At 50.8% G+C, this 22209-nt stretch overlaps 2 protein-coding genes across 2 annotated transcripts in view; both read right to left on the bottom strand.

Moving 5' to 3' along the window:
• Positions 1-34: 34 nt before the first annotated feature.
• Positions 35-15436, bottom strand: LOC143820888 (solute carrier family 22 member 13-like). Its single transcript, XM_077304244.1, has 10 exons — positions 15003-15436; positions 13923-14026; positions 11685-11839; positions 11320-11488; positions 10207-10327; positions 6389-6483; positions 5036-5250; positions 1872-1980; positions 576-785; positions 35-240 (listed from the first exon to the last, which is right to left on the bottom strand). The coding sequence occupies exons 1-10, from the start codon at positions 15372-15374 to the stop codon at positions 147-149; spliced, it is 1644 nt and encodes a 547-aa protein (XP_077160359.1). The 5' UTR covers positions 15375-15436; the 3' UTR covers positions 35-146.
• Positions 15437-19024: 3588 nt separating this feature from the next.
• OXSR1 (oxidative stress responsive kinase 1) overlaps positions 19025-22209 on the bottom strand; it is a 54792-nt gene continuing 51607 nt past the window's right edge. Inside the window, exon 18 of the mRNA XM_077302679.1 lies at positions 19025-21303. Within this exon, the coding sequence (XP_077158794.1) occupies positions 21229-21303 (75 nt within the window). The 3' untranslated portion in view covers positions 19025-21228. The remainder of the gene's footprint in view (positions 21304-22209) is intronic.

Here is a 22209-nt window from a genome sequence, read left to right as displayed (position 1 = left end):
CATTCAAGCATTTTAAAACCAACTCTACATGTAATGCTGGACTTGAAGGGAAACCTTTAAAAGGGCTGGCTTTCGGCCACTCGATTCGGAGTGGGCTAAAAAACAAAGACCCCCTCGGATCTTCCTTTCCCTCTTTGGTGCTGGGGTTACAAGCGAGTGCTCGACGGCCGTTCTGGAACTTCACCGCCTGCATCTGGTTTCAAGCCGTTTCCCAAGCTTGTGTCGACGGTCTTGCAGGACCTAGAGAAGGGGCAAAAAGTGAGTCACAAGATTACATCTTCTCCTCATATGATCTTTAGGTTCAGAACAATGCACCGGAAGTGACGGGAGACACAGGGATTCCAGTGGCAAGCGCCATGGCTATCAAGTGATGACTGCTGAAGAGATCCGTGGCTGTCAAGTGATGGCTGCAATTCAGAGCGATGGCCGGCACACGGAGGGGGGGGGGAATGCCCTCATCTTAGATCGCTTTCCGCTCGCAAGCTGTCTTCGGGTGGCATATTCTTGAAGGAAGCCGATGGGAGCAAGGAGGAGCATGCTGGCTGAGGTTTAGAAAGGGCAGTGGGTGGACTCACCTTGCGTTCCCCGTGGCGTCATCCACCCAGTCGGGGAGGTCTTGGCCCCTTGTCTCGGGAAGCAGGAAGCAAAGGATTCCCCCGGCCACTGCGGTGCTTCCAAATATCACCACGGGGATGGAGGTGTGGTACTTCTCCAAGAGACCGATCAGAGGTGAGATAATCCCGGCTGCTCTGGCAAAGACTGTGCAGACGCCTACTCCCGTCTGCCTAAGAAGGAAGCGAAACCCAGAAGCCAGTGAAAGATGGACCCATCCCAGCATCGCTGCCTTCAGAGAAACCTCCCTCTATTTTGGCATCTTCTGCTTTCTGCGTTTCCAGTTCTCAGCGACCCACATTCTGTCTCAGCATTTTATCATTACTGAGGGTTGACCCACAGAACTGACTGGAATCTCCTCATGGGCTTTTTTGCACAGAAGGAATTTAAATGAATGGAGCCACCTGTGAGTCGTGGTTCAGAGCAGCGGAATCTAATCTGGAGGGCCGGGTTTGGTTCTCTGTTTCTCCACATGCAGCCAGCTAGGTAACCTTGGGCTAGTCACAATCCTGTTAGAGCTCTTCTCACAGAGCAGTTCTCTCAGAGCTCTCTCAGCCTCACTTTCCTCACAGGGTTTCTGCTGTGGGGAGAGGATGGGAAGGCGATTGGAAGCCACTTTGAGACCCCTTCAGAGGCAGTGAAAAGCGGGGTATAAAAATCCAACTCTGAAGGGAGAAGGTGGCTGTCCATTGTTCTCCTCTGTGACACTTCTCCTTCCTTCCTTCTCTGCTCTGGACAGGAGAGGCTGTCCAGGCTGCCTCCTGAGCAGCCACACACCTCCCAAACCTTTCTGGAGAGAGGCCCCTGCCAAGGATGGGTAGCGTTGGAGGCTAGGCTGTGGGGATGTGGGAAAGCCCCCAAACTTCCTTCCCCCCAGAACACCACCACGCCTCCTCCTCCGGCCTCCCTTATTTTGGAACACCGCATCATGTCCGTCACCACTTCCGCTGCATTTCTTCCCCAAGGGTGCAGCATAAGATGTTCCACAGATCTTTCGAAACTGACATCTAGTCTCATTCCCCCAAGGTCAAAGGCCAGCCCCTAGGCAGCTTCCCAGGCCTGCTCAGTGGGGCAGGATTTGGCCGCCAGGATAACAAGGCAAAACATTTGCTCATCTGCTGCCATGATTTCCGGTTAAGGCTGGACTTCACATCTGAACAGACTCCTGAGGGAAATGCCTGCTGGTTCCAGGCCGCCTCTTAGTCTGATTCCAGTTTGTGACCCAAACATTTTATAGAGAGAGTCATAGGAAAGCTCACCGGATGACCGTAGGGAACAGCTCTGCAGAATACACATATGAGGTTGAGAGGGCAGCAGACATGGAAAATTTCCCAATGATGGCCAGCACGGTTACCACCACAGGCAAATCTGAAGAGAAGAATGATATATATTTTTAAAAGTCATAAGATCATTAGAGAAACCATGTTGGATCGTGTGGATTCTTTTCTATTCAGTTTTGGCTTCCTGAGGAATCGCCGGTTCTGTTTTGGACCCCCTGGGGGTTGGCATCCCTATGTAACCTGCAAGATGGTCGCACCTTCGCTGTGACATGAGAACCAGACTCCTGCCTCTGCAAGAGAAACCCCTGTTGAAGGCCCACCGCTTTCCCCCTTCAAAAGGGAATGCTTGGTTGCTTTCGTTCGCCACAATTTCTGAACCGCCGTTCAGCAAGATCTGTGTGTCTCTGAGTTCCCTGGAAGTTTGTGCAAAACTGAGTGACTACAGCCTCATTGTCAGTTAAATCAAATTGCCCAAGAGCTTCTAAATATGCAGGTGGAAAGAAGCCAGCTTCCACCTACAGTGTTATGTTGCAGCTCATCGACAGGTTGACGTAGGTAAGTTTACCTGTCAGTTCAACCTGAAAGATCTTAGGTCAAAGTTCTCTGGCTCCACAAGTTATGTAGGGGCAGAGAAGGGCAACCAAGAGGATTCAGGGGCTGCGGCACTTTCCTTAGGAGAAAAAGCTGAACAATCTGAGATTTTCCAGTTTAGAAAAAAAAAATCCAACTACGGGAGAACATGATAGAGGTTTATGAAATCATGCACAGGGTGGAGAGAGCGGAACTTTTTCTCCCTTTCCCCAAATACTAAAACCTAAGGGCATCCAATGAAGCTGGTGAGCAGTAGATTCAAGATAAACACGAAGTATCTTTTTATACAGAGAGTGATTAAGCTGTGGGATTCTTTCCCAGAGGATTTAGTGATGGCCACAGGCATAGAGAGCTTCTTCAGGGGATAGACAGATTCATGGTGGAGAGGTCTATCAAGGGCTGCTAGCCATGGTCACTGAGCAGTACCTCCACACTCAGAGGCACTAAACCTCGGAATCCCAGCACCAAGAGGCAACATCAGGGGAAGGCCTCGGACTCCATGCTTGGCCCTTCAGGAGAACTGGTCAGCCACCATGTGAGACAGGATGCTGGATTCAATGGACCACTGGTCTGACCCAGCAGGGCTCTTTTGATGTTCTTCTCAGGGGAAGGCCCCGGCCTCTCTGCCCTGTTGTTAGTCCTACAGAGGAACTGGTTGGCCACTATGTGAGATGGGATGCTGGACTAGATGGCCCCCTAGTCTGATCCAGCAGGGCTTTTCCGATGTTCTTCTCAGGGGAGAGTCTCAGCCTCTAGGCCCGGTTCTTGGCCCTTCGGGGGAAATGGTTGGCCACTATGTGAGACAGGATGTGGACTAAACTCACTACTGGCCTGATCCAGCAAGGCTCTTGTGATGTTCTTAATTCCCTTCTTATTCCACAACGGCCAGAGCCTTTGATCAGTCCACTCCTTCAGCTGCAACCTGCATATAAATTGGTCCTCATGAAGGTTCTGTTTTGCTCTGGGGGTGGGTGGCTTGAACAGTGTTCTGTGTCCATCTACGCCAGGGGTAGTCAAACTGTGGCCCTCCAGATGTCCATGGACTACAATTCCCAGGAGCCCCTGCCAGTGAACGCTGGCAGGGGCTCGTGGGAATTGTAGTCCATGGACATCTGGAGGGCCGCAGTTTGACTACCCCTGATCTACGCTGTCCCTAGCTCTACCGACGGCCGCCAACCAAGCTGCATCAACAGCCGTTCCCCATGTGCATGGTTCTGCAAACGCAAAACTTGCAAACCTGCTTGGCCAGCACTCAACGTGTTTGGGGGTGAGCGGAACATACCTAATGACTGATCAACACAATAAATGCAGCGTCTGAGCACGCCATGAGATCGGCAGCCTCTCTTAATCCTGGTAAACAGCCTGTCACAACCGGGAAAGTGCCTGCCATGAATCACTTGCCTTCACATTCCTATTCCCGTCCTGTTTTTGTGAACGGCGATTAAGCCCCAAGGACTGATGAGCCCAGCATGCGATTGTGCTAAACGTTTTCATTGTGCGGCAGATTTGTTGGATATCGTCATGACACGGTTTACTAATTCGCGGATAATCTACTCTCTCCTTAGACGTGGACTCGGATTATTTCTGTCTCGTTGCCTGAGGGAGTGTGCGTGCACAGCAAAGCTCGCCCCTTGAGCAAAACGTTGTGGGTCTGAATAGTCCCAGAGGACTCAATCCCCCCCCCCCATATCAATGTTTTTCTTTGTATAATTCACTGCCACAGGAAGTGGGAATGGCTACAAGCACCATGGGGAGCAGAGGTCCATGCACGGCCGTGAGCCACAAGGAATAGCCACTGTCTGGGGCAGGGATGCTCTGTCTTTCGGGGTTCTTTGAGGGCAACAGTGGGAGGGCTTCTGGAGCCCTGGCCAGGAGGCAACATCAGGGGGAAGGCCTCAGCCTCTGTGCCATCTTGTTGGCCCTCCAGAGGAACTGGTTGTCCACTGTGTGGGACAGGATGCAGGATTAGATGGACCTTCGCTGGTCTGATCCAGCAGGGCTCTTCTGATGTTCTTATTTTGTTTGGTTAGCTAGAACAGCCTGGGGGAGTCTAGAACACCAGTGGAATTTCCAAAAAAAATCTAGAATGAACTACTTTTCTCACTCTTATCATGGGAAGGCCTCGGCCTCTCTGCCCTGTTGTTGGGCCTCCAGAGGAACTGGTTGGATATTGTGTGAGACAGGAGGCTGGACTAGATGGACTCTCACTGGTTTGATCCAGCAGGGCTCTTCTGATGTTGTTACCAAGGGAAGGCCTTGGTCTTTTGGCCCTGTTGTTGGCCTTCCAGAAGTACTGGTTGGCCACTGTGTGAGATGGGAATTAGATCAGTCTGATCCAGAAGGGCTCTTTTGATGTTCTTACTTTGCTTGGTAGGATAGCTAGAGCAGCCTGGGGCAGTCTAGAACACGAGCGGAGTTTCCAAAAATAAATCCAGAACGAGCTACTTTTCTCATTCTCCAGCCCCCCCATCAGCAGCTTTCCAGACAGAGACAGATGAAACCTGGCACACACTGTGGGGATCTCGAGCGCAGTGCGCTGAGTCAACAGGTACCTTTTGGAACAGCCGCGATGAGAAGGCAAACGACTCCCCCCAGGAGCAAGCAGAGCGCCTGGCATTTCTTTCTCCCCAGCCACTGGAGCACGAAGATGCAGGTGATGCGTGCTGGCATTTCGACAGCGCCAAAGAAAAGTTGTGTCAGGTAGATGTTCAAGCCAAAGCTGCCCACGTTGAGGCTTAAGCCATAATACGCCAAGCTATCGACAAACCTGGATGCCCAAAACACACCAAGCTGAAGCAAGCAGCCACCTTTGGCCTGGAGCAGGCAATGTGAACGCCTGGGGTGGAACTAAAGCGCTTGGGCTGGAGGTTGGGGGCGGAGCCTGAGACAGGGAGGGTTTGGGGAGAGACCTTTGAGTGGGTGGGCAGAAGGGATTTTGTCTGTGCTTGGCTCTTGTGGCCCTTCTTGCACGCCCATGAAAATGCCCATCGCCACTTCGGGATTGGGAAGCAAATTTGTTAGAGGCCAGATTGGCCAGGCATTCTGGGTTTTTTGGGGGGGCATCAACTGGGCCTGGAATTGGGACCCCTGTGGGTGGGTGGGCAGGTAGTTGTGAATTCCCTGCATTCCGCACTGGGATGGACTGGATGACCTTGGAGGTCCCTTCCAACTCTATGATTCTACAGCATAATACCATAGAGGTCAGCCTCCAAAGTCGCCATTTTCTCAAGGAGAACTAATCTCCGTCATTTGGAGGTTGGCTGTAATTCAGAGAGACCCCTCCGGGCCCCACCTGGAGGTTGGAAGCCCTCTGTGAAAGTTGGTCTGTGACCTAGACTTGAATCCTCGCTCTGTCATGAACCTCACTGGACATTCTTGGACCAGCCCAGGTTTTGTATATAAAATTTGGGAGGGAGGAGAGAGAACCAGTCTGCTTGGTGGAAGGATGCAATAACATTGCGCAGGGAGACGTATATGGCCTGTTGAACAACGCCCTCCCCTCCCACGACCCAAATCTGCTGCCTATAAAGAATCCTAGCAATTGCTGTTTTGTAGTCCTCATGGGAGCAGAGATCTTTTTTTTTTTAAGTGACTTTAAATGAAAGAGTTGGGAACAAGGCAGCCCGTTCCAACTTGCAACTCCCTCGTAAAGCCACCTGACACGAAAGGTCAATTCGAGTCGCCTAGAATGTTGACTCTCAAGACCTCCCTTCCTTAGATACAAACAGGAACGAGGATCTCTTATATCCCATTCAGAAGGTGGAAGGAACTGTTGCAAACCAGACAGCCAGGATGTGGGGAAAAGGTTAGGGGCTGGGAATGAGCATCTGTAGTCGGATAAGACTCCCGCGTCCCCATTCACCAAAAGAATATTGTATTAAAATAACAAAACAGGGTGGGCTTACCAGACCACTGACATGAGGAGAGTCACCTTCCTTAAGTGGGGATTTCTGAAGAGTTCCAGAATATTCACCGATTTGGCCTTTGCCTCAGGTTGCAGCTTTTTTTCCCCAAAAGGAAGGAAAAACAAACAAATGAATGAACAAACAAACAAACAAATGTACCTATCAAAAAACAGCTTCTAGATGAGCAACAGAGCTAAAGGCCAAATTATACCTGATGGTCACTGAGGCTACAGCAATCAACAGTAATCAACTGGTGAACTTCACCCTCATCTGGTCCCAAACTTAAATCACACTGACACCTGTGCGAAGAATCTATAAATGCCTCCCATTGACATCAGGCCTTTGCCCAGGGATCCCCACATGGTGCCCGTGGGCGCCGTTGGTTCCTGATGACAAGGTTCTTGGCACCCACTAAATGATTGCAAAAGTAGGTTTGGTGTAGTGGTTAGGAGTGCGGACTTCTAATCTGGCAAGCCGGGTTTGATTCCCTGCTCCCCCCACAAGCAGCCAACTAGGTGACCTTGAGCTGATCACAGCACTGATAAAGCTGTTCTGACCAAGCAGGAATCTCAGCCGCACCCACCGCACAGGGTGTCTGTTGTGGGGAGAGGAAAGGGAAGGCAATTGGAAGCCACTTTGAGCGTCCTTCGGGTAGAGAAAAGCGGCATTTAAGAACCAATTCTTTCTCTTCTTCTTCTTTTCTTCTTCTAGGTGGCCCAAGTGGGGCTCTTGGCCACTGGAAATCTAATTGGCTCTGCAGAATTTTTTTTAATGCATTGTTTTAGCTGCAGGTCCCCCCCCCCTTTCACTCCTCTTTCCCAGTGTTCAAATTTGCCCTCTCCTCTCCTGCACTCCTGGTTTCCTCCATGCAGTCGGCTCCACCTTCTGTGGTGGTGATCTCGTGGTGGTTGTGCCCCCACCCTTCGTTAGGCTCAGAAAACTTGGGGGTTCCCACCGTAGCAAAATCCCAAAGGAGCCTCGAGACACTCAAAGTACTTCTGCTTCAGTATATCTGGATGGGTCGCTGCGTTAGTCTGTCTGCAGCAGAAGAAAAGAGCAGGAGTCCAGGAGCTAACCAAATCGGCCGCCCTTCTAGGGAGCAGGGACTCACCCAGGCTCACCCCCGGGGCCACCGATTTTGTCAGTCATAAAGGCGCTAATGAACTCTTGCTCTTCAGTAAATCTGTCAAGTCTTTAAGGTGACTTGCATTGGCCTGTGTTTACCCAACCTGGCCGGGCGGGGTGCGACCTTACCTCGCACCCTGTGCTAGGAATCTGGGCGTGCCTCACTTACCACGGAGGTACAGATCACGAGTAGCATGCTTGGTGTTTTTCCATCTCCCCAAGGCAGGGCTTACAGCACCCTACCTGTCCCCAGAGCACCTGGCCACTGTGACCCATGCGACAGTCATCTCCCGGATCGACTCGCTCTACGCCGGCCTGCCCTTGTCCTTGACCTGGAAATAGCACCCAGGGTCCTCACTGGAACAACTTGGAGGGCCCATATCCAGCCAGGAGTGAGGCAGCTGCATTAGTTGCGGGTTGCAGCCCTGATCAAGTTCAAGGTTCTGTCTTTGACCTTTAAGGCCCTCTGTGGTCTGGGCCCCACCTATTTAAGGGGCCACCTAATGCCTAATGCTCCCTGCAAGGCTTTGCGTTCTGCAGGTGCTAACCTGTTGGTGATTCTTGGTCCTTGCGAGGTTCACCTGGCGTCAACCAGGGACAGGGCCTTTTCAGGCCTGGCCCCGACCTGGTGGGATGAGCTCCCAGAGGAGCTAAGAGCCTTGCAGGAGCTTTCACGGTTCTGCAGGGCCTGTAAAAAGGAGCTCTTCCGCCAGGTCTTTGGTTGAAGTCAGGGGTTGGGAGATTGCAGGGGCCCCTCCACAACCAAGAACTATCGGCACCCCTGAGAACTGGGGTCCTGAGGCGCTGATGGAGGGGGGACATGGGAGGTTAAGGAGGGGTTTTACTGTTTCATGTCGCTGGAGCAAGTTGTTATCTGGTTTTTATGGGGTTTTATGTATTGGGGTTTTATTCTATTGTAACCTGCCACAAGTCATTTCTGAGAGCAGCGGGTAAGAAATCTAATAAATAATAATAACAACAACAACAACAACAACATGAGAAAGAATTTCAGCACAATTTCTTGTTATTGCTTTTCTAACAAGAGTTGGGGTTCACTAGCTCCGGGCGGGGAAATTCCTGGGAATTTGGGGGGAAACCTGGGGAAGACAATGGGGTCATGGAACAGGGGAGGGTGTTAATTGGAGATTGTGTTATTATGTGTATTTTGGATGTAACCCGCCATGAGCCAGCTTGTCTGGGAGTGGCAGGTAATAAATATAATAATCAGAGGATGTGTTTCCCAACCCTTTCAAACCAGAGATCACTCTGACAAATCTCATCTCAAATAGCCCTACTGTTGAAGCTGTGATGGGGAATATCCATCCACAAAAGAGGACATTTTCAACTTTTGTTTTAAAGAGTCGAAAAGAGGACAGATACTGGAAAAAGAGGGCAAGTTCTTTAAAAAGTCAAAGCAGGCTTTTCTTCCAGGGGAACTGATCTCTGTAATTTGGGGAGCTCTAAAGGTCCCCTCTGGAGACTGGAGATGATCTGGGAGAGCTAAATCTACTGTCCTGCAGACCAACCTCCCCTGTTTGCTGTTTGCCCATCACAAGCAAGGAGAAGTGATTCAAATGAGTCGCCTTGTGGGTCTGAAGTAGCACAATAAAACCAGAGTCTGGTAGCACCTTTAAGACAAACAAAGATTTATTCAAGGCGTGAGCTTTCGAGTGCAAGCACTCTTCCTTAGACTAAGAACTGACCATCATAACAGTAGGAATATATAAGCAAAAGGGATATTGGTGGAACCTGAGCCTGGTTGGACTTCGCCCTCTAGTGGTCAGCACGGTCACTTCCTCTAGGGAAAAAACGGGACCTATGTAGGGGAGAAACCTACAGGGAGAAGGAGGGATGCCACCTCCGGGTTGGGAAAGTCCTGGAGACTTTGGGGGTGGAGTCGGGAGTGTGCAGGGAGGGACCTCAGTGGAGTACAATGCCTCGAAGCCCACCCTCCAGAGGAGCTAATTTCTCCAGGGGATCTGATCTCTGTCGTCTGGAAATCGGTTCTAACTCCAGGAGATCCCCAGGCCCCACCTGGAGATTGGCAACCCTGCAATTTATCCCGCAGAGGGTTAAATATCATACTGCTCAAAACAAGAGCCAGCCAGTCAGCCGCAATCAGGCTTTCCGTATCTTTACTGGGGACAAAGGTGGACTGCCAATGACCCCTGGTTGCCAACCTCCAGGTGTGGCCTGGAGATCTCCTGGAATAGCAAGTGCCTTCCAGATGACAGAGATCAGACCTGCTGGAGAAAGTGGCAGCTTTGCAGAGTAGACCCTATACCAGGGGTAGTCAAACTGCGGCCCTCCAGATGACTACCCCTGCCCTATACCATTATACCCCCTTGTCCTCCTTCCCCAAACTGTGCACCCTCCTCAGGCTCCATCCCCCCAACATAAATCTCCAGAAATTACTTAACCCAGAGTTGGCACCCCTAGCTGGGGGGAGGGAACAGCCAACCTTTTTGCACTGGGGCCATAATTTAGGATTGCTGATTCTGAGTTAGGGAAAAAAATCAGGAACGTTTGGGGAAGACAGCAAGGGAGGGCAAGGTTTGGGGAGAGGAGGGAAATCAGCAGCCCCCTTCCAAGGCTCTCCCTTGTTGCCCTCCCCCTCTTGTTTTTTGGGAACTTTCAGCGGCAGAAGTAATGTTCTGCACACCCAGCACACCCCCAGTCCCAACCTTCCTCACCTGTTCTAACAGTTTGGGTGGGATGGTCCGTTTGTTTATCCTGGCGGCTTTCTGGAGGAGTCTTTTGGCTTCTTCCACCTTTCCTTTGGTCACAAGCCACCGAGCAGATTCCGGAAGAAGCCTGGGAAAGATTGGTGTGGGCAAAGCAGTCAGTTCTCCTTGGCCTCCAACCTTCCCCTTTGGAAAAAGATTATACCCTGTGGTTCTCCCCGGGGGGGGGGGGGGGCAAATGTCGGCAGAGTCTGACTATACAAAAGAAGTCCAGCACCAGGCTGTTTCCAGTTCCCCTGGAGCAGGGGTAGTCAAACTGCGGCCCGCCAGATGTCCATGGACTACAATTCCCAGGAGCCCCTGCCAGCGTTTGCTGGCAGGGGCTCCTGGGAATTGTAGTCCATGGACATCTGGAGGGCCGCAGTTTGACTACCCCTGCCCTGGAGGAAAAAGGGATCCTTGGGAGGATGAGCTCTATGGGCATTTGGGTGTCGGGGTTAAGAGCGGCTGCTTCTGATCCAACAAGCCGGGTTTGATTCCCCGCCCCTCCACATGCAGCCAGCTGGGTGGCCTTCAACTAGTCACAGTCCTGTCAGAGCTGTTCTCACAGAGCAGTTCTGTCAAAGCTCTCTCAGCCGCCCCTACCTCACATGGTGCCTGTGGTAGGGAGAGGTAGGGAAGGCTTGAAGACTCCTTCGGGCAGTGAAAGTGGGGTATAATAACCAACTCTTCTTCTTCCACACGGAATAACACACTTTCAATCCATTTTGCCTCTGGGTTTCACTGCGTGAAATGGTAAAACCCATTGCAAACAATGCAGAAGTGGGTGCATAACTGCATTATTTCACAGGGCTGAACGCATCCCCGTGGCATTGTACCCCAGGCTCCATCCCCAAATCTTCAGGAGTTCCCCTACGTACAGCTGGCCAATCCTATCCCCCACCCCCATACTCTGCCAGTGGCCAGGGAGGACTTGGGAACACTACAGCCCCTCCAGGGAGGTGACGTAGCCGGCAGACGGCTGCCTGATACCTGTAATGGCTGCTCAGGGAGATGTGGGAGAAGAGAGTCCTTCCCTGTAGTTTTGGCCCAGTGCAACGGCCACCCTGATGGGCCACTCACCAGAGGCAGAAGAAAAGGGCGAATGTGGGTGCGGACCCAGCCACCTGCAGCATCCTCCAGTCCCGGATCGCATAGGCTAAGCCGGCCAGGACCATCTGCCCAATCGAGAAGCCCACGTGGGTGGCGATGACGGTGTGCGGACGGTAGGCGACCCCAACCCATTCGGCAACTAGGGGACACCCAAGCAAAGCAAGTTAATGCTCAGTTCCGGAAGAGCCTTCCAGAGGTTGGCCAAGGAGCGGCCGTGGCCGGAGGAGCCATTAAACCCGGCAAGGCCAAGGCCCCGACTGAACAAAAGAGGGGCCTCTGAAATCGTGACACTGAATCTATTAGTGAATAATTCAGCGGATTCAAAGGTCTCTTACCTAGAGATAAAGTCGTTATTCCAAGTCCAGAAATGGCAACACCCACGAGAAATCGGAACACACAGTAGAGAAGGAAGGTCGGGGCAAAAGCTGCTGCCACTCCGAACACCGCTTGTATGAGCAGCGACAACAGAATCATCGACCGCCGTCCAAGCCTGGGAGGACAAAATGCAGGTCATCTTCTCAACAGGCCAACAAAAGGCAATTTGGCTCAGATAAGCCTGAAAATACTCGAATCAATCCCGATGCAGGCATTCTTCAGGCTTATCTGAGCCAAATGGCACATTCCGTTTGCTTAACGACCTGAATCAGGGAAACCTGAAAAGATTCAGGCTTGATTTGGCTGATTCATAATTCGGCTGATAAAAGGAAGACCCAACCAAATAGCAGATCCTGGGGGTTTGGTGGGGCCTTTAAATGTCTCCCCAGCAGCCCACTTTCTGCAGGCACAGACAGGTCTGCTGGGGAGGAAGATTCATCTAACAGCTGATCCTTTCTCCCCAGCAGACCCCTGCTGGGGAAACATTTAAAGACCCCGACTCAGTTTGGGGTAGTGGTTAGGAGTGCAGACTTCTAATCTGGCATGCCGGGTTTGATTCTGCGCTCCCCCACATGCAGCCAGCTGGGTGACCTTGGGCTCGCCACAGCACTGATAAAACTGTTCTGACCGAGCAGGAATATTAGGGCTCTCTCAGCCTCACCCACCCCACAGGGTGTCTGTTGTGGGGAGAGGAAAGGGAAGGTGATTGTAAGCCACTTTGAGCGTCCTTTGGGTAGGGAAAAGCAGCATACAAGAACCAGCTCTTATTCTTCTTCAGTAATATCAGGGCTCTCTCAGCCTCACCCACCCCACAGGGTGTCTGTTGTGGGGAGAGGAAAGGGAAGGTGATTGTAAGCCACTTTGAGCGTCCTTTGGGTAGGGAAAAGCAGCATACAAGAACCAGCTCTTATTCTTCTTCAGTAATATCAGGGCTCTCTCAGCCTCACCCACCTCACAGGGTGTCTGTTGTGGGGAGAGGAAAGGGAAGGTGATTGTAAGCCACTTTGAGCGTCCTTTGGGTAGGGAAAAGCGGCATATAAGAACCAACTCTTCTTCTACTTCAGTAATATCAGGGCTCTCTCAGCCTCACCCACCTCACAGGGTGTCTGTTGTGGGGAGAGGAAGGGAAGGTGACTGTAAACCGCTTTGAGCCTCCTTTGGGTAGGGAAAAGTGGCATATAAGAACCAACTCTTCTTCTTCTTCAGGTCCATTTAAAGGCCTTTCCTGAAGAATATAGGAACGCCCCAAAGAGCTGATCCATGGAGAGAAGATTTATCTCCACAGATCAGCCATTTGTTGGGCAGTGGGTGCCCTTAATAATAATAAATATTTGTCTTTCAATATATACCTATTTTGCTCAGCTTTTGAGTTCCCGACTCGTTTTCTCAGACTGTTTTTCTTCCCTCTTTGGTTTTGAGCCCAGTGTTGGAGAGAAGGCATGTAAGTTGGAACCGGAACACAAAACCCACAGATGCTTGCACACCACTGAGTCAACGACTGTTCTCTTTAGGGTTAGGGTGCCTTGGTAACCGAGGGTGCAAAAGCGTGCTAAAGAAATCTAATTGGTAGTAAATGCAGTAAATGAGAACAAACTGTAGCGGATGACACAGCAAACAGGCCACTGGCTAACTGGTGACGGGAGATGATGCCATCTCATTCATGCTGCATCCGTTAGAACGTTCAGGTTCCGGATAGGGTCTCTCTCTGTAGTCCGAACCACGTAAGGAATTCTTTTCTGTTGAAGCTCTCTGCCCGAGGGTGACTCCATAGGGTTTTCAAGGCAGGGAACAGACAAAAAGAGGCCATCCAGCCCAACCCCCCAATTCAGGATCAGCTTAGAACATCTCCAACAAGTGTCCATGCAGCTGTGGCTAGAAGACTCCTAGAGAGAGGGAACTCACCATCTCTCTAGGCCAGGGGTAGTCAAATTGCAGCCCTCTAGATGTCCATGGACTACAATTCCCATGTGCCCCTGCCAGCAAACGCTGGCAGGGGCTCATGGGAATTGTAGTCCATGGACATCTGGAGGGCCACAGTTTGACTACCCCTGCTCTAGGCAGTCAATTCCACCACTGAATTACTCTTACAATAATTTTTTTTTTTAACATCCTAATATCCAGCTGCTACCTTTCGAAGCCATTGCTGCGAGCCCAACGGGAGAGGCTTTTCAAATACTTCAGCGGGGAATCTTTCTTACCAGTCGCTTAGTGGACCAAAGGCCAGGGCTCCGAAGAGAAGGCCCATCATGTAAATGGACTGCGAGACGTCGTTGAGATCTTTCCGATCGCACACCAGGTCAAACTGAAGGAAAGGAACACGAGTGAAATGTGAACGGCACCTAAGTGGGGACGAGCCTCTTCCCAACTCAGCTCACAGTATTGGAACAGTCGAGCTACAGATCCTGAATTCAAGTGCAACCACCCTCTATGCTCCATGGCAGCCTTGAATCAAGTATTTCCCTCCTAGATGGAACCAACCGCCTCCTACTGAATCAGAAGCCTGGTCCAACAAGGCATTGTCTATTGGGCATGGCAGCATCTCTCCAGCATCTCAGGTTGCTTTTCTGCCTCACTTGTTTCATTTTCCTTTCTGCTGGAGATGCCGGGGAATGAAACTGGGACCTCCACATGCTGGGGAGCTACGACCCCCTCTGTCTCCCATTCCCAGTGTGGCCACACTATGGAGGCTGACCAAGCCAGAGGCTGAGATATTTTCGTACCGACTGGAATCTAGTCCACTGCCAGATCACAAGAGGCCCATCCATATGTGTGGATAATGTGACGTAAAGAATAAACCTGCCTCTGACCATTTTTTATTTATTATATTGATCATTTGGACTTATCGCCCGCCACTCTCATAACTGGCTCGCGGCGGGTTACAGTTTGTCAACTCTCCTGCGGGATTTCATTCCTCACCTGTGTTCTGCTTATGCCCCCTTGTCCAGACACTGGGAATCATAGAGTTGGAAGGGACCTCCAGGGTCATCTAGTCCAACCCGCTGCAGAATGTCGGAAATTCCCAACTACCTGCCCTCCACCGTGACCCCAATTCCATGCCCAGATGACGCCCCCCCTTGACCAGTCTGGCCTGGAGGAAATCCACCTCCTGACCCCACAGGGGCAATCGGCACTTCCCTGGGCATGCACAAAAGGGCCCCAAGAGCCAAGCACCAACACAATCGCTCCTGGCTGCCCCCTAAGTTCACAGAATCAGCACCTCTGTCAGATCACCCACAAAATAAAGAGAAGCCAGCAAGAATTCAGCACGAATTCCAAACCTGCTTGACCAAGGAGGGCTCTCGGTTGGAAGGGTACACCCACCCATCCCGGCACTTCTCGGTGGAATTCAGGCCGTATTGCACGATCGCTTCGAGCTCCAGGTCCACCGGAGTGTACATCAGACACTCTTCAAAAGCTCCATCCGACCTTCTCGGAAGCGTTAAGTTCCGCTGCTCTTCTTCCGTCAGGTTGAAGCCGGCCCCCGCGAGCCAGCTGGTGTTGCAGTAATGCACCTCTTCCTCCACCATGAATAACTGGCTGAACATCTGGAAGCTGATGCCAGGGGAGGTCAGGGCGATCAGAAGCACCAGCCAAATCTGGAACCGCCCAAACTCATTCAGGGATTTGAGGATTTCTCCCACGTTCGTCATTCTCTGCCTCTTTCCAGCCTTCCCTCTCTGGTTCTCTTCTCTTCTTCTCCTCCTCGAGGCTTTCCACTCAACATCCGGAATTAATATTTAAGCTCGGGGTGAACTTTGATGGCACTTGACGTCCAGGGGGTGGGCAGTCATTGGCACTTCTAATGGGTCAGAGATTAGCAACATTGTTGGGCAATTTCTTAACTGCCTTTGTTACAGAGCGGTAAACAAGACCGGGGCCAGCAGCCCAGGGGATGGGAGAGAGAATAGATTTTGATCGATTAAACCAGGGATTCCCAACCAGATGTCCATAGACTCCTGGGGGTCCGCGGGAGCTCGAGGGAGCGCACGGCCTTTCCCCTCCTACCTAAATGGACTTGGCCACAAGCTAGGCAACTGGCTGCCTCCAGCTGAAGGGCTTGGTGGGTAGGCCATTGGGGGGGGGACTTCTTTGAAGCCTATGTCAGCTGCGTTCTTGGTGGATGTTCTTGGTGGGATGTTCTGGAGAGGGAGGCTCATGGGATTGTACTTACTTGTTCTGGCCTCAACCGTAAACCCAGTGGAACCAACTGCGGAACTTGTGTCATCCTGTCAGAACCTGGATCCCAGCTGTCAAGGGACCCCACCAGGCTGGACCCAGGGCCAGATGCACTTCTTTCAGGCCAGGAACCACCAACATATTGATGTCTGAAGATCATGTTCTTCTGGGGCAGGTTTCTTCAACCAGGGTTTCGTGAAGCCCGGGGGTTTCTTGACTGCCCTGGAATGGTTTCCTGAATGGGTGAAGACTGAATTGATTTTTTTTTAATCCGTTAAACATTTATTGGGCAATAGGACCATGTATGGTCTTGTCCCTCTGCCACCTGCTCCCCAAATGGCCAGGGATGGGAAGGTGTGGGCATGCTTCCCTACCAAGTTCTGCACGATCGCACCCCTTCTGGGGTTTCTCAAAGCCCGAAGAATGTTCCAGGGGGTCTCTCAACAGTAAAAATGTTGAGAAAGGCAGTTCGGGGGGCATAGTGGGGAAGGCCATCCCTCAGATATTACTTATATAAGGCCGCCACAGTTCTTCATGGAGCACGCCACAACGCCAAGAGATTAAAGCTTCAAATTGCCATCAAGGAGGACACCATGCTGTAGAAAAATGCCTTCCGCCCAAGAATTCATCCCCAATATTTCTGTCGTGAAGACACTCTGCGCATGCTCCAAAACTGAACTGCAAACTCATAAATAGCAAGAAAGAAGGGGGTTGAAGAAAGCAGCCGTCAAATTCCACTGTGCTGGCTCTCGGAGGGGAACCAGATTAACTTTTCCCTTGGTTAATCCATCAGTTAGTTCATGGGATTGTAGCGAACTGTCCAGCATCAGTTGGAATGGTCAACCAAACCGGGGGAGAGGGGGGAGAATGTTTCTGTTGGAAAACAGGATGCACAACTGGATTGGGACCCCCACCCCTCCGCCAGGTCTGACCCAACAGGGCTACTCGGCTACATTTACATAACGTCGGCGCTAGCGTGAAGCTCCGTACCACACAAGGCGCACGAGAGAGGCCCTAGGACAGACACAGCACTTCACTGCACAGCAATGGACAATTTTTTTTTAATTGATTAAAAATCAGAGAAAGACATGCAGTAAAATACAAAGTCAAAAGGAAAAAAAGTCTGAATATTTTACATCTCTCATTAAAATCTACAGTACACCAAAATTGTGTAGATCGTGTAATATTAATACACCATCATCCTTAAGAGTGTCGACTACGTCCAAAATAAGGGGAGGGGGGGGGATCCCGACTGATTTCTAGGTTCAAGTTTAGAATAACCCATTAAAAAGAAAAAACTCTGATAAAAGGGTAAAAATGTTAGAAATAATTTCTTACAAAAACAAAATCATTGGCACTTTTGAACCTCAAGAACAATAGTTAACCTAGAGTTTTTAGTACCCCAAAGGGGGGGAAATAATTAAAGGGCTTTTTTTTTTTTACTATAAAGAGACAAGTTCCTAGAAATCTAATAGCAACAGTAGCTGAGGATCGGTATACCATTTTTTAAAAAGGGAACTTAAAGAGTGTGGATATTCTTATCCGCTATACCTGGTTCAGGCAGAGATGATGAGAGTAAATAAATAGATACTGCTTCATTTCACTGAATCAGTTTGTACTCCAAGGGAGGAGTAGGGTATGGCAAAAGTAATACTGTACCAGAATTAACTTGGTCTCCAGGGTTAAAGAGAGGCCGGGGCAATTGCACAGGGTGAGCATGGAAAAGTGGGAATGCCTCAGCCTCCCCTAACCACCACGGCTCCAGGCAAACCCGGCCTCTCTCTTCTTTTAAGGGCTGCAACCAGGCCCTCAACAAGCTCCACCTGCTTTGGCGCATCGCCACACAACAGGGTGGGATTCGAGGCAAGCCCGAGGGCATCTGGGTTGACCGAAGAGCAACCTCCAGATCTCTCGGGAGCCTACAAGGGTTCCATCATCAATGTTCCTCCGCCCCGGACAGATGCCCACCAAAAAAGTCGCTTGAAGACCATTTTGTTGCTGTCCCCCTCCTCTTTTAAGCTTCCTTTCGGGAGGGAAAGTCTATAAGCTACTCAGAGGCTTTCATGAAAGGGCACATTACAACCTGCTGCTTCGCAAACCAGCACAGGAGAAAAATCTGGCGCTCCAGGAGGAGGGGATAGAGAACATTAAACCTCCCAAGAAGTACGTCAACCCCAAAGCAAAACCCTATTTCGTCCAGGCTTCCTGCCCTCACCTACTCCTCTCCATTTAAGCATCAAGGCATCTCCACGTTCCAGCAGCATTAGCTGTGACCTGTAAGAGGATCCAGCCAATATTAAACCTACAGGCTCAAAATATCACCCAAAAAAAAACATATCCCGGTGTGTGTGTGTGTGTGTGGCCAGGAAGCTTCCCTAAATGTCCATACAGAAAAATATATAAATATATCTATTTTCGATGCCTTAGAACAGGGGTAGTCAAACTGCAGCCCTCCAGATGTCCATGGACTACAATTCCCAGGAGCCCCTGCCAGCATTTGCTGGCAGGGGCTCCTGGGAATTGTAGTCCATGGGCATCTGGAGGGCCGCAGTTTGACTACCCCTGCCTTAGAAAATAAAGATCCCCTATAGAATTGTGGGTTCCCCGTTTTCCCCACACTGACAGGGGGCTGGGTTCGTGCGCATGTGATAACCAATCTTTGGAAAGCTCCAGACCTGTCTTGGTGTCCCGTCCCCCCGCTCCCCCCAGTGTGAATTCTCCTTTCTCTGGTCTCATGCAAGGGTTTGGTATTGGAATCGACAAAAAAACTTGAATGTGGCTCACGGTAAGCCAGTGGTTTCTCAGATGGGGTTTTCAAATCATTCTCAAAAGCTAAACCCGGTGCAAATGCAAGGATAGAACTGAGCTGAAAGGAGGAAGAGGAGGGAATTCACACTGCAGAGGGAGGCCCTAAAGGCAACTTCCGCTCACTTCTGCTCACGTGAGTTTTCGGTCTGTGCCCTGCCTGCTCCGTGAACTGAGAACCTAAATCCATTTGTTTTGCTATGTAAAAAAAAAAAAAAAATTAGTTACAGGCTTACTTTTTTCATTTGTAGAAAATGCTTCAAAGTCAAGGAGGGAGATACACACAAAAGGCCCACTGTGGGATGGAAAAAAAGGGGGGGGGGAATCAAACACCATTTCTTTTTATTCACATATTGCATTACAATTGTTTCTCTTCCCCCCTCAACTAAGAAGTATAATTTATACATAGAAATTCAAAAAAAAAATGAAGAAGAAAAAAAAACCACATACTCTTTTTGTTGTTGCTTGCTTTAAAAAATATTAAACACGAGTAATATCAGTTTCGGTTGCGTCGTCTTGATTAAATTCTGATGCTTGGGCTGAAAGTATAAAAGACACCACCACCACCAACAACAAAAGGATTGCAAAATCCCAAGCAGTTAAGTTAGTGCAGCAGGAGGGACGACATTGTCCGGAGCTTAATCGACCCGGCGATGAATCGACCTGGCGATATTTTATTTTTTTATTGCTGTCAAACAGAACAGGGGTGGTTCCGTAGGTACCAATCTGCACGGAAGGAGGACAAATGCGTGTGTTTCTCTTGACGCTGCCTGAAGACTCGCAGAACATGAATTTGCTTTGAAAGGAAACGGAAACGCACGCGCACTCGCGCACCTAAGTGACTTCCGACAGCCGGGCGGCAAGACCAACCTCCGTTCAGAATAGCCGTGTTTCGGAGAACACCCAGTTTTATAAAATGACTGTATGCTCTGATCAGCACCCGCACTCTGTGAAGTTAAACCACGCCAAAAAAAAACCAACAACCTTGATTTAGCACTAGGGTTGGGCACTTTGGTGTCCTAAGCGGCCGTTTGCGCCCAAAGCAGCCAGCGCAAACGGCCGCTTCAGACGCCAAAGCACCCAACCCTAGATCAACCTCTGTAGCCTGCTTTTTAAGGGATCCCCCTGCCTCTTCATGAACCACCTAAATGGTTCTGTGCCCAACAAATTCTGTGAGCTGTAGTCAGCTAAGGAGATGGAGAAGTCAAAGATGCCTAAGCTCCCTTCCTCAACTACAGCTCCCAGGATCCCGTTGTTAAGATGCAAGACAGACGAAAGGAAGAAACATTAGCTTTAAATATATCTTCACGCTTAAAAAAGAAAACATCTAACACAGGGACTGCTTCCGCAGAGGTCTTGAGCAAAGGGAACAGGCACAAGGACAAGAAGATGCTGAAATTCCTGGGATGGAAACGCTGATCCTAGAGAACTTTTCTGTCATCGGGAACACGGGTGATTGGTGGTCACCCCCCTACCTGTCCCCTTCCTATGTGGGAAACCATCCCAGGTGAGCAACAGGCACTGGTTAAATGGACTGCAAAGAAGCAACTCAAAACTACCTCCTGCCTTTTTTTACGCCTCCCTCCCAAGTTGGCGGATTCCTTAGTGGCAAAAATCCCGGAAAGCAGCATGCGTCTTAGCTGCCGCCTGCACAGCCACCCACTCCTTGGCAGGCCTCTGGGGACGGGGATGTACACGGGAGGGTGCAGTGTGACACAGCACGTGGGTGGAGTTACAATCAAGCAGAGCCCCGCGAGGGTGTCTAGGGGCGTGGGGACGAACGGCACAAGAGAACAATCCGTCCGGCGGCTTTCTAAATTGTGACGCGAGGGGGGGGAAATGACAACCGCTGAGAATCGGCCCTTGAGGATGCAAAGAGGGAGACGGGGGGGTTGGAGGATGATTGTGGGGGCGGGCACAGACCTTTCTCTTTTGCCCCAAATCCACTCGAAAGGGTGAAGCAAGCAAAGAGTCTCCTTCCTCCCTAAGCCTTCACTAGGTGGATCCCTAACATCTTTCGCCACTGGCTTTGCGGGGCTTTTCCGCCCTGTGCGATTTAAGGTGGGTCCCAGCAAGCCCTCCCTTCTGCCCAGTCCTTCGCCGTGGCACAAAACCACGACGTAAAGTACAAACGAGCAAACATGGAGAACAAAACGCACACGCGGAGGAATTGTGAAGGGCGAGAGGAACGCCTGTTTTCGTACTCTCAGTAGTATTTTCTTGTTCTCTTTTTAAATAGTTAAGGCAATCATGAATGGCAAGCATGCAGGCGACGGAGGGGTGGTGTCTGCGCATCGGGGAGGAAGGAGGAGTGAGGAGAGAGTGCGAGTCGACCGTCTCTGATGCCGGGCGGGGAGGTCATGTCGGGAGACTGGTGTGATGCTACTCGGGGAAGGAGGCAGGGCAGCGCTCCCCAGAAAGGGGCCCGTCGTTTGGTTCTTTGGCAGTAGTGGTTTTGCTTGGAGGCCGAGAGAAGCGTTCGAAAGCTGCGCCCCGCAGGGACCGCCGCCTAGGAGTGTCGTCTTAGTTGATGCTGAGTTGGGCGAAGCCAATGAGCTTGCTGTCGTCGGGGATATCCGAGCCTTCGACGCCAGACGCCTGGGCAGCAGAGAGGGGTAGAGGGCAACGGAGGTTTATCAGGAGGGAGAAGTCTGCTAGAAGAGCAGTTTTCAATCTTTCCAGACCCAGTGCCCACTTATAACCCACCCCAGGGAGCAGAACAGGAGACACAGAGCATCAAGCACATGGCAGGAAGTCGGTGACACCAGAATCATGTGACAAGAAGAGGAAGTGCCGGAGTTATGACCTTGCTATCAATGGAGACTAGCCTATGGCTGAGGCCCAAAATCTGGCAACTGACCTGGCAGTCACGGATACATCTTGCCACGTTGGAGGTTTTCTTAAAACATCTGGTTTAGAACTTTCTCCAACCTCTCCTCCCCTCACCCCAGCAGCTACTGAAGCAGGGTTGGCTGATGGGCCACAAGGGATGGGAATATAGGAAGTGGTTTTACTGAAGGAAGGGAGGGAGGGAGGGAAGGAGGGAGGGAGATTGAGAGGCACCTCCATGTTCAGTGGCAGTCAACATCTGAATCCCAGAGCCAGGAGGCAACATTAGAGGAAAGGCCTCTGCCTCTCTGCCCTGTTGTTGGCGGTTCAAATATCTTGGCTGGCCACAGTGTGAGACAGGAGACTGGACTGGATGGACTAGAGGTCTGATCCAGCAGGGCTTTTCTTACGTTCTTAATCTGGAGCCATGAGGTTTTCCAGAGTCTGCCCCTTGTGTTTTCCAGTATCTACAGTTTTGCATGTGTGTGCAATTAGATGACACAGAACAATGGGCCATCTGTGGTTACTGGGCTACAAGCTTCCCTGCTACAACCCATCCCAAGACAGAGCAAGCTAAGTGCAGTTTCCAAATCACCCTCAAACAGGCAGCACCCCTTAGATCAGGGGTGGCCAAACTGTGCCTCTCCAGATGTCCATGGACTACAATTACCATGA

Source organism: Paroedura picta, chromosome 11 (genome assembly GCF_049243985.1).
Source record: "Paroedura picta isolate Pp20150507F chromosome 11, Ppicta_v3.0, whole genome shotgun sequence".
NCBI lineage: Eukaryota > Metazoa > Chordata > Lepidosauria > Squamata > Gekkonidae > Paroedura > Paroedura picta.
Note: the sequence above shows the minus strand (reverse complement) of the source record. Positions and strands in the feature narration are given on the sequence as shown.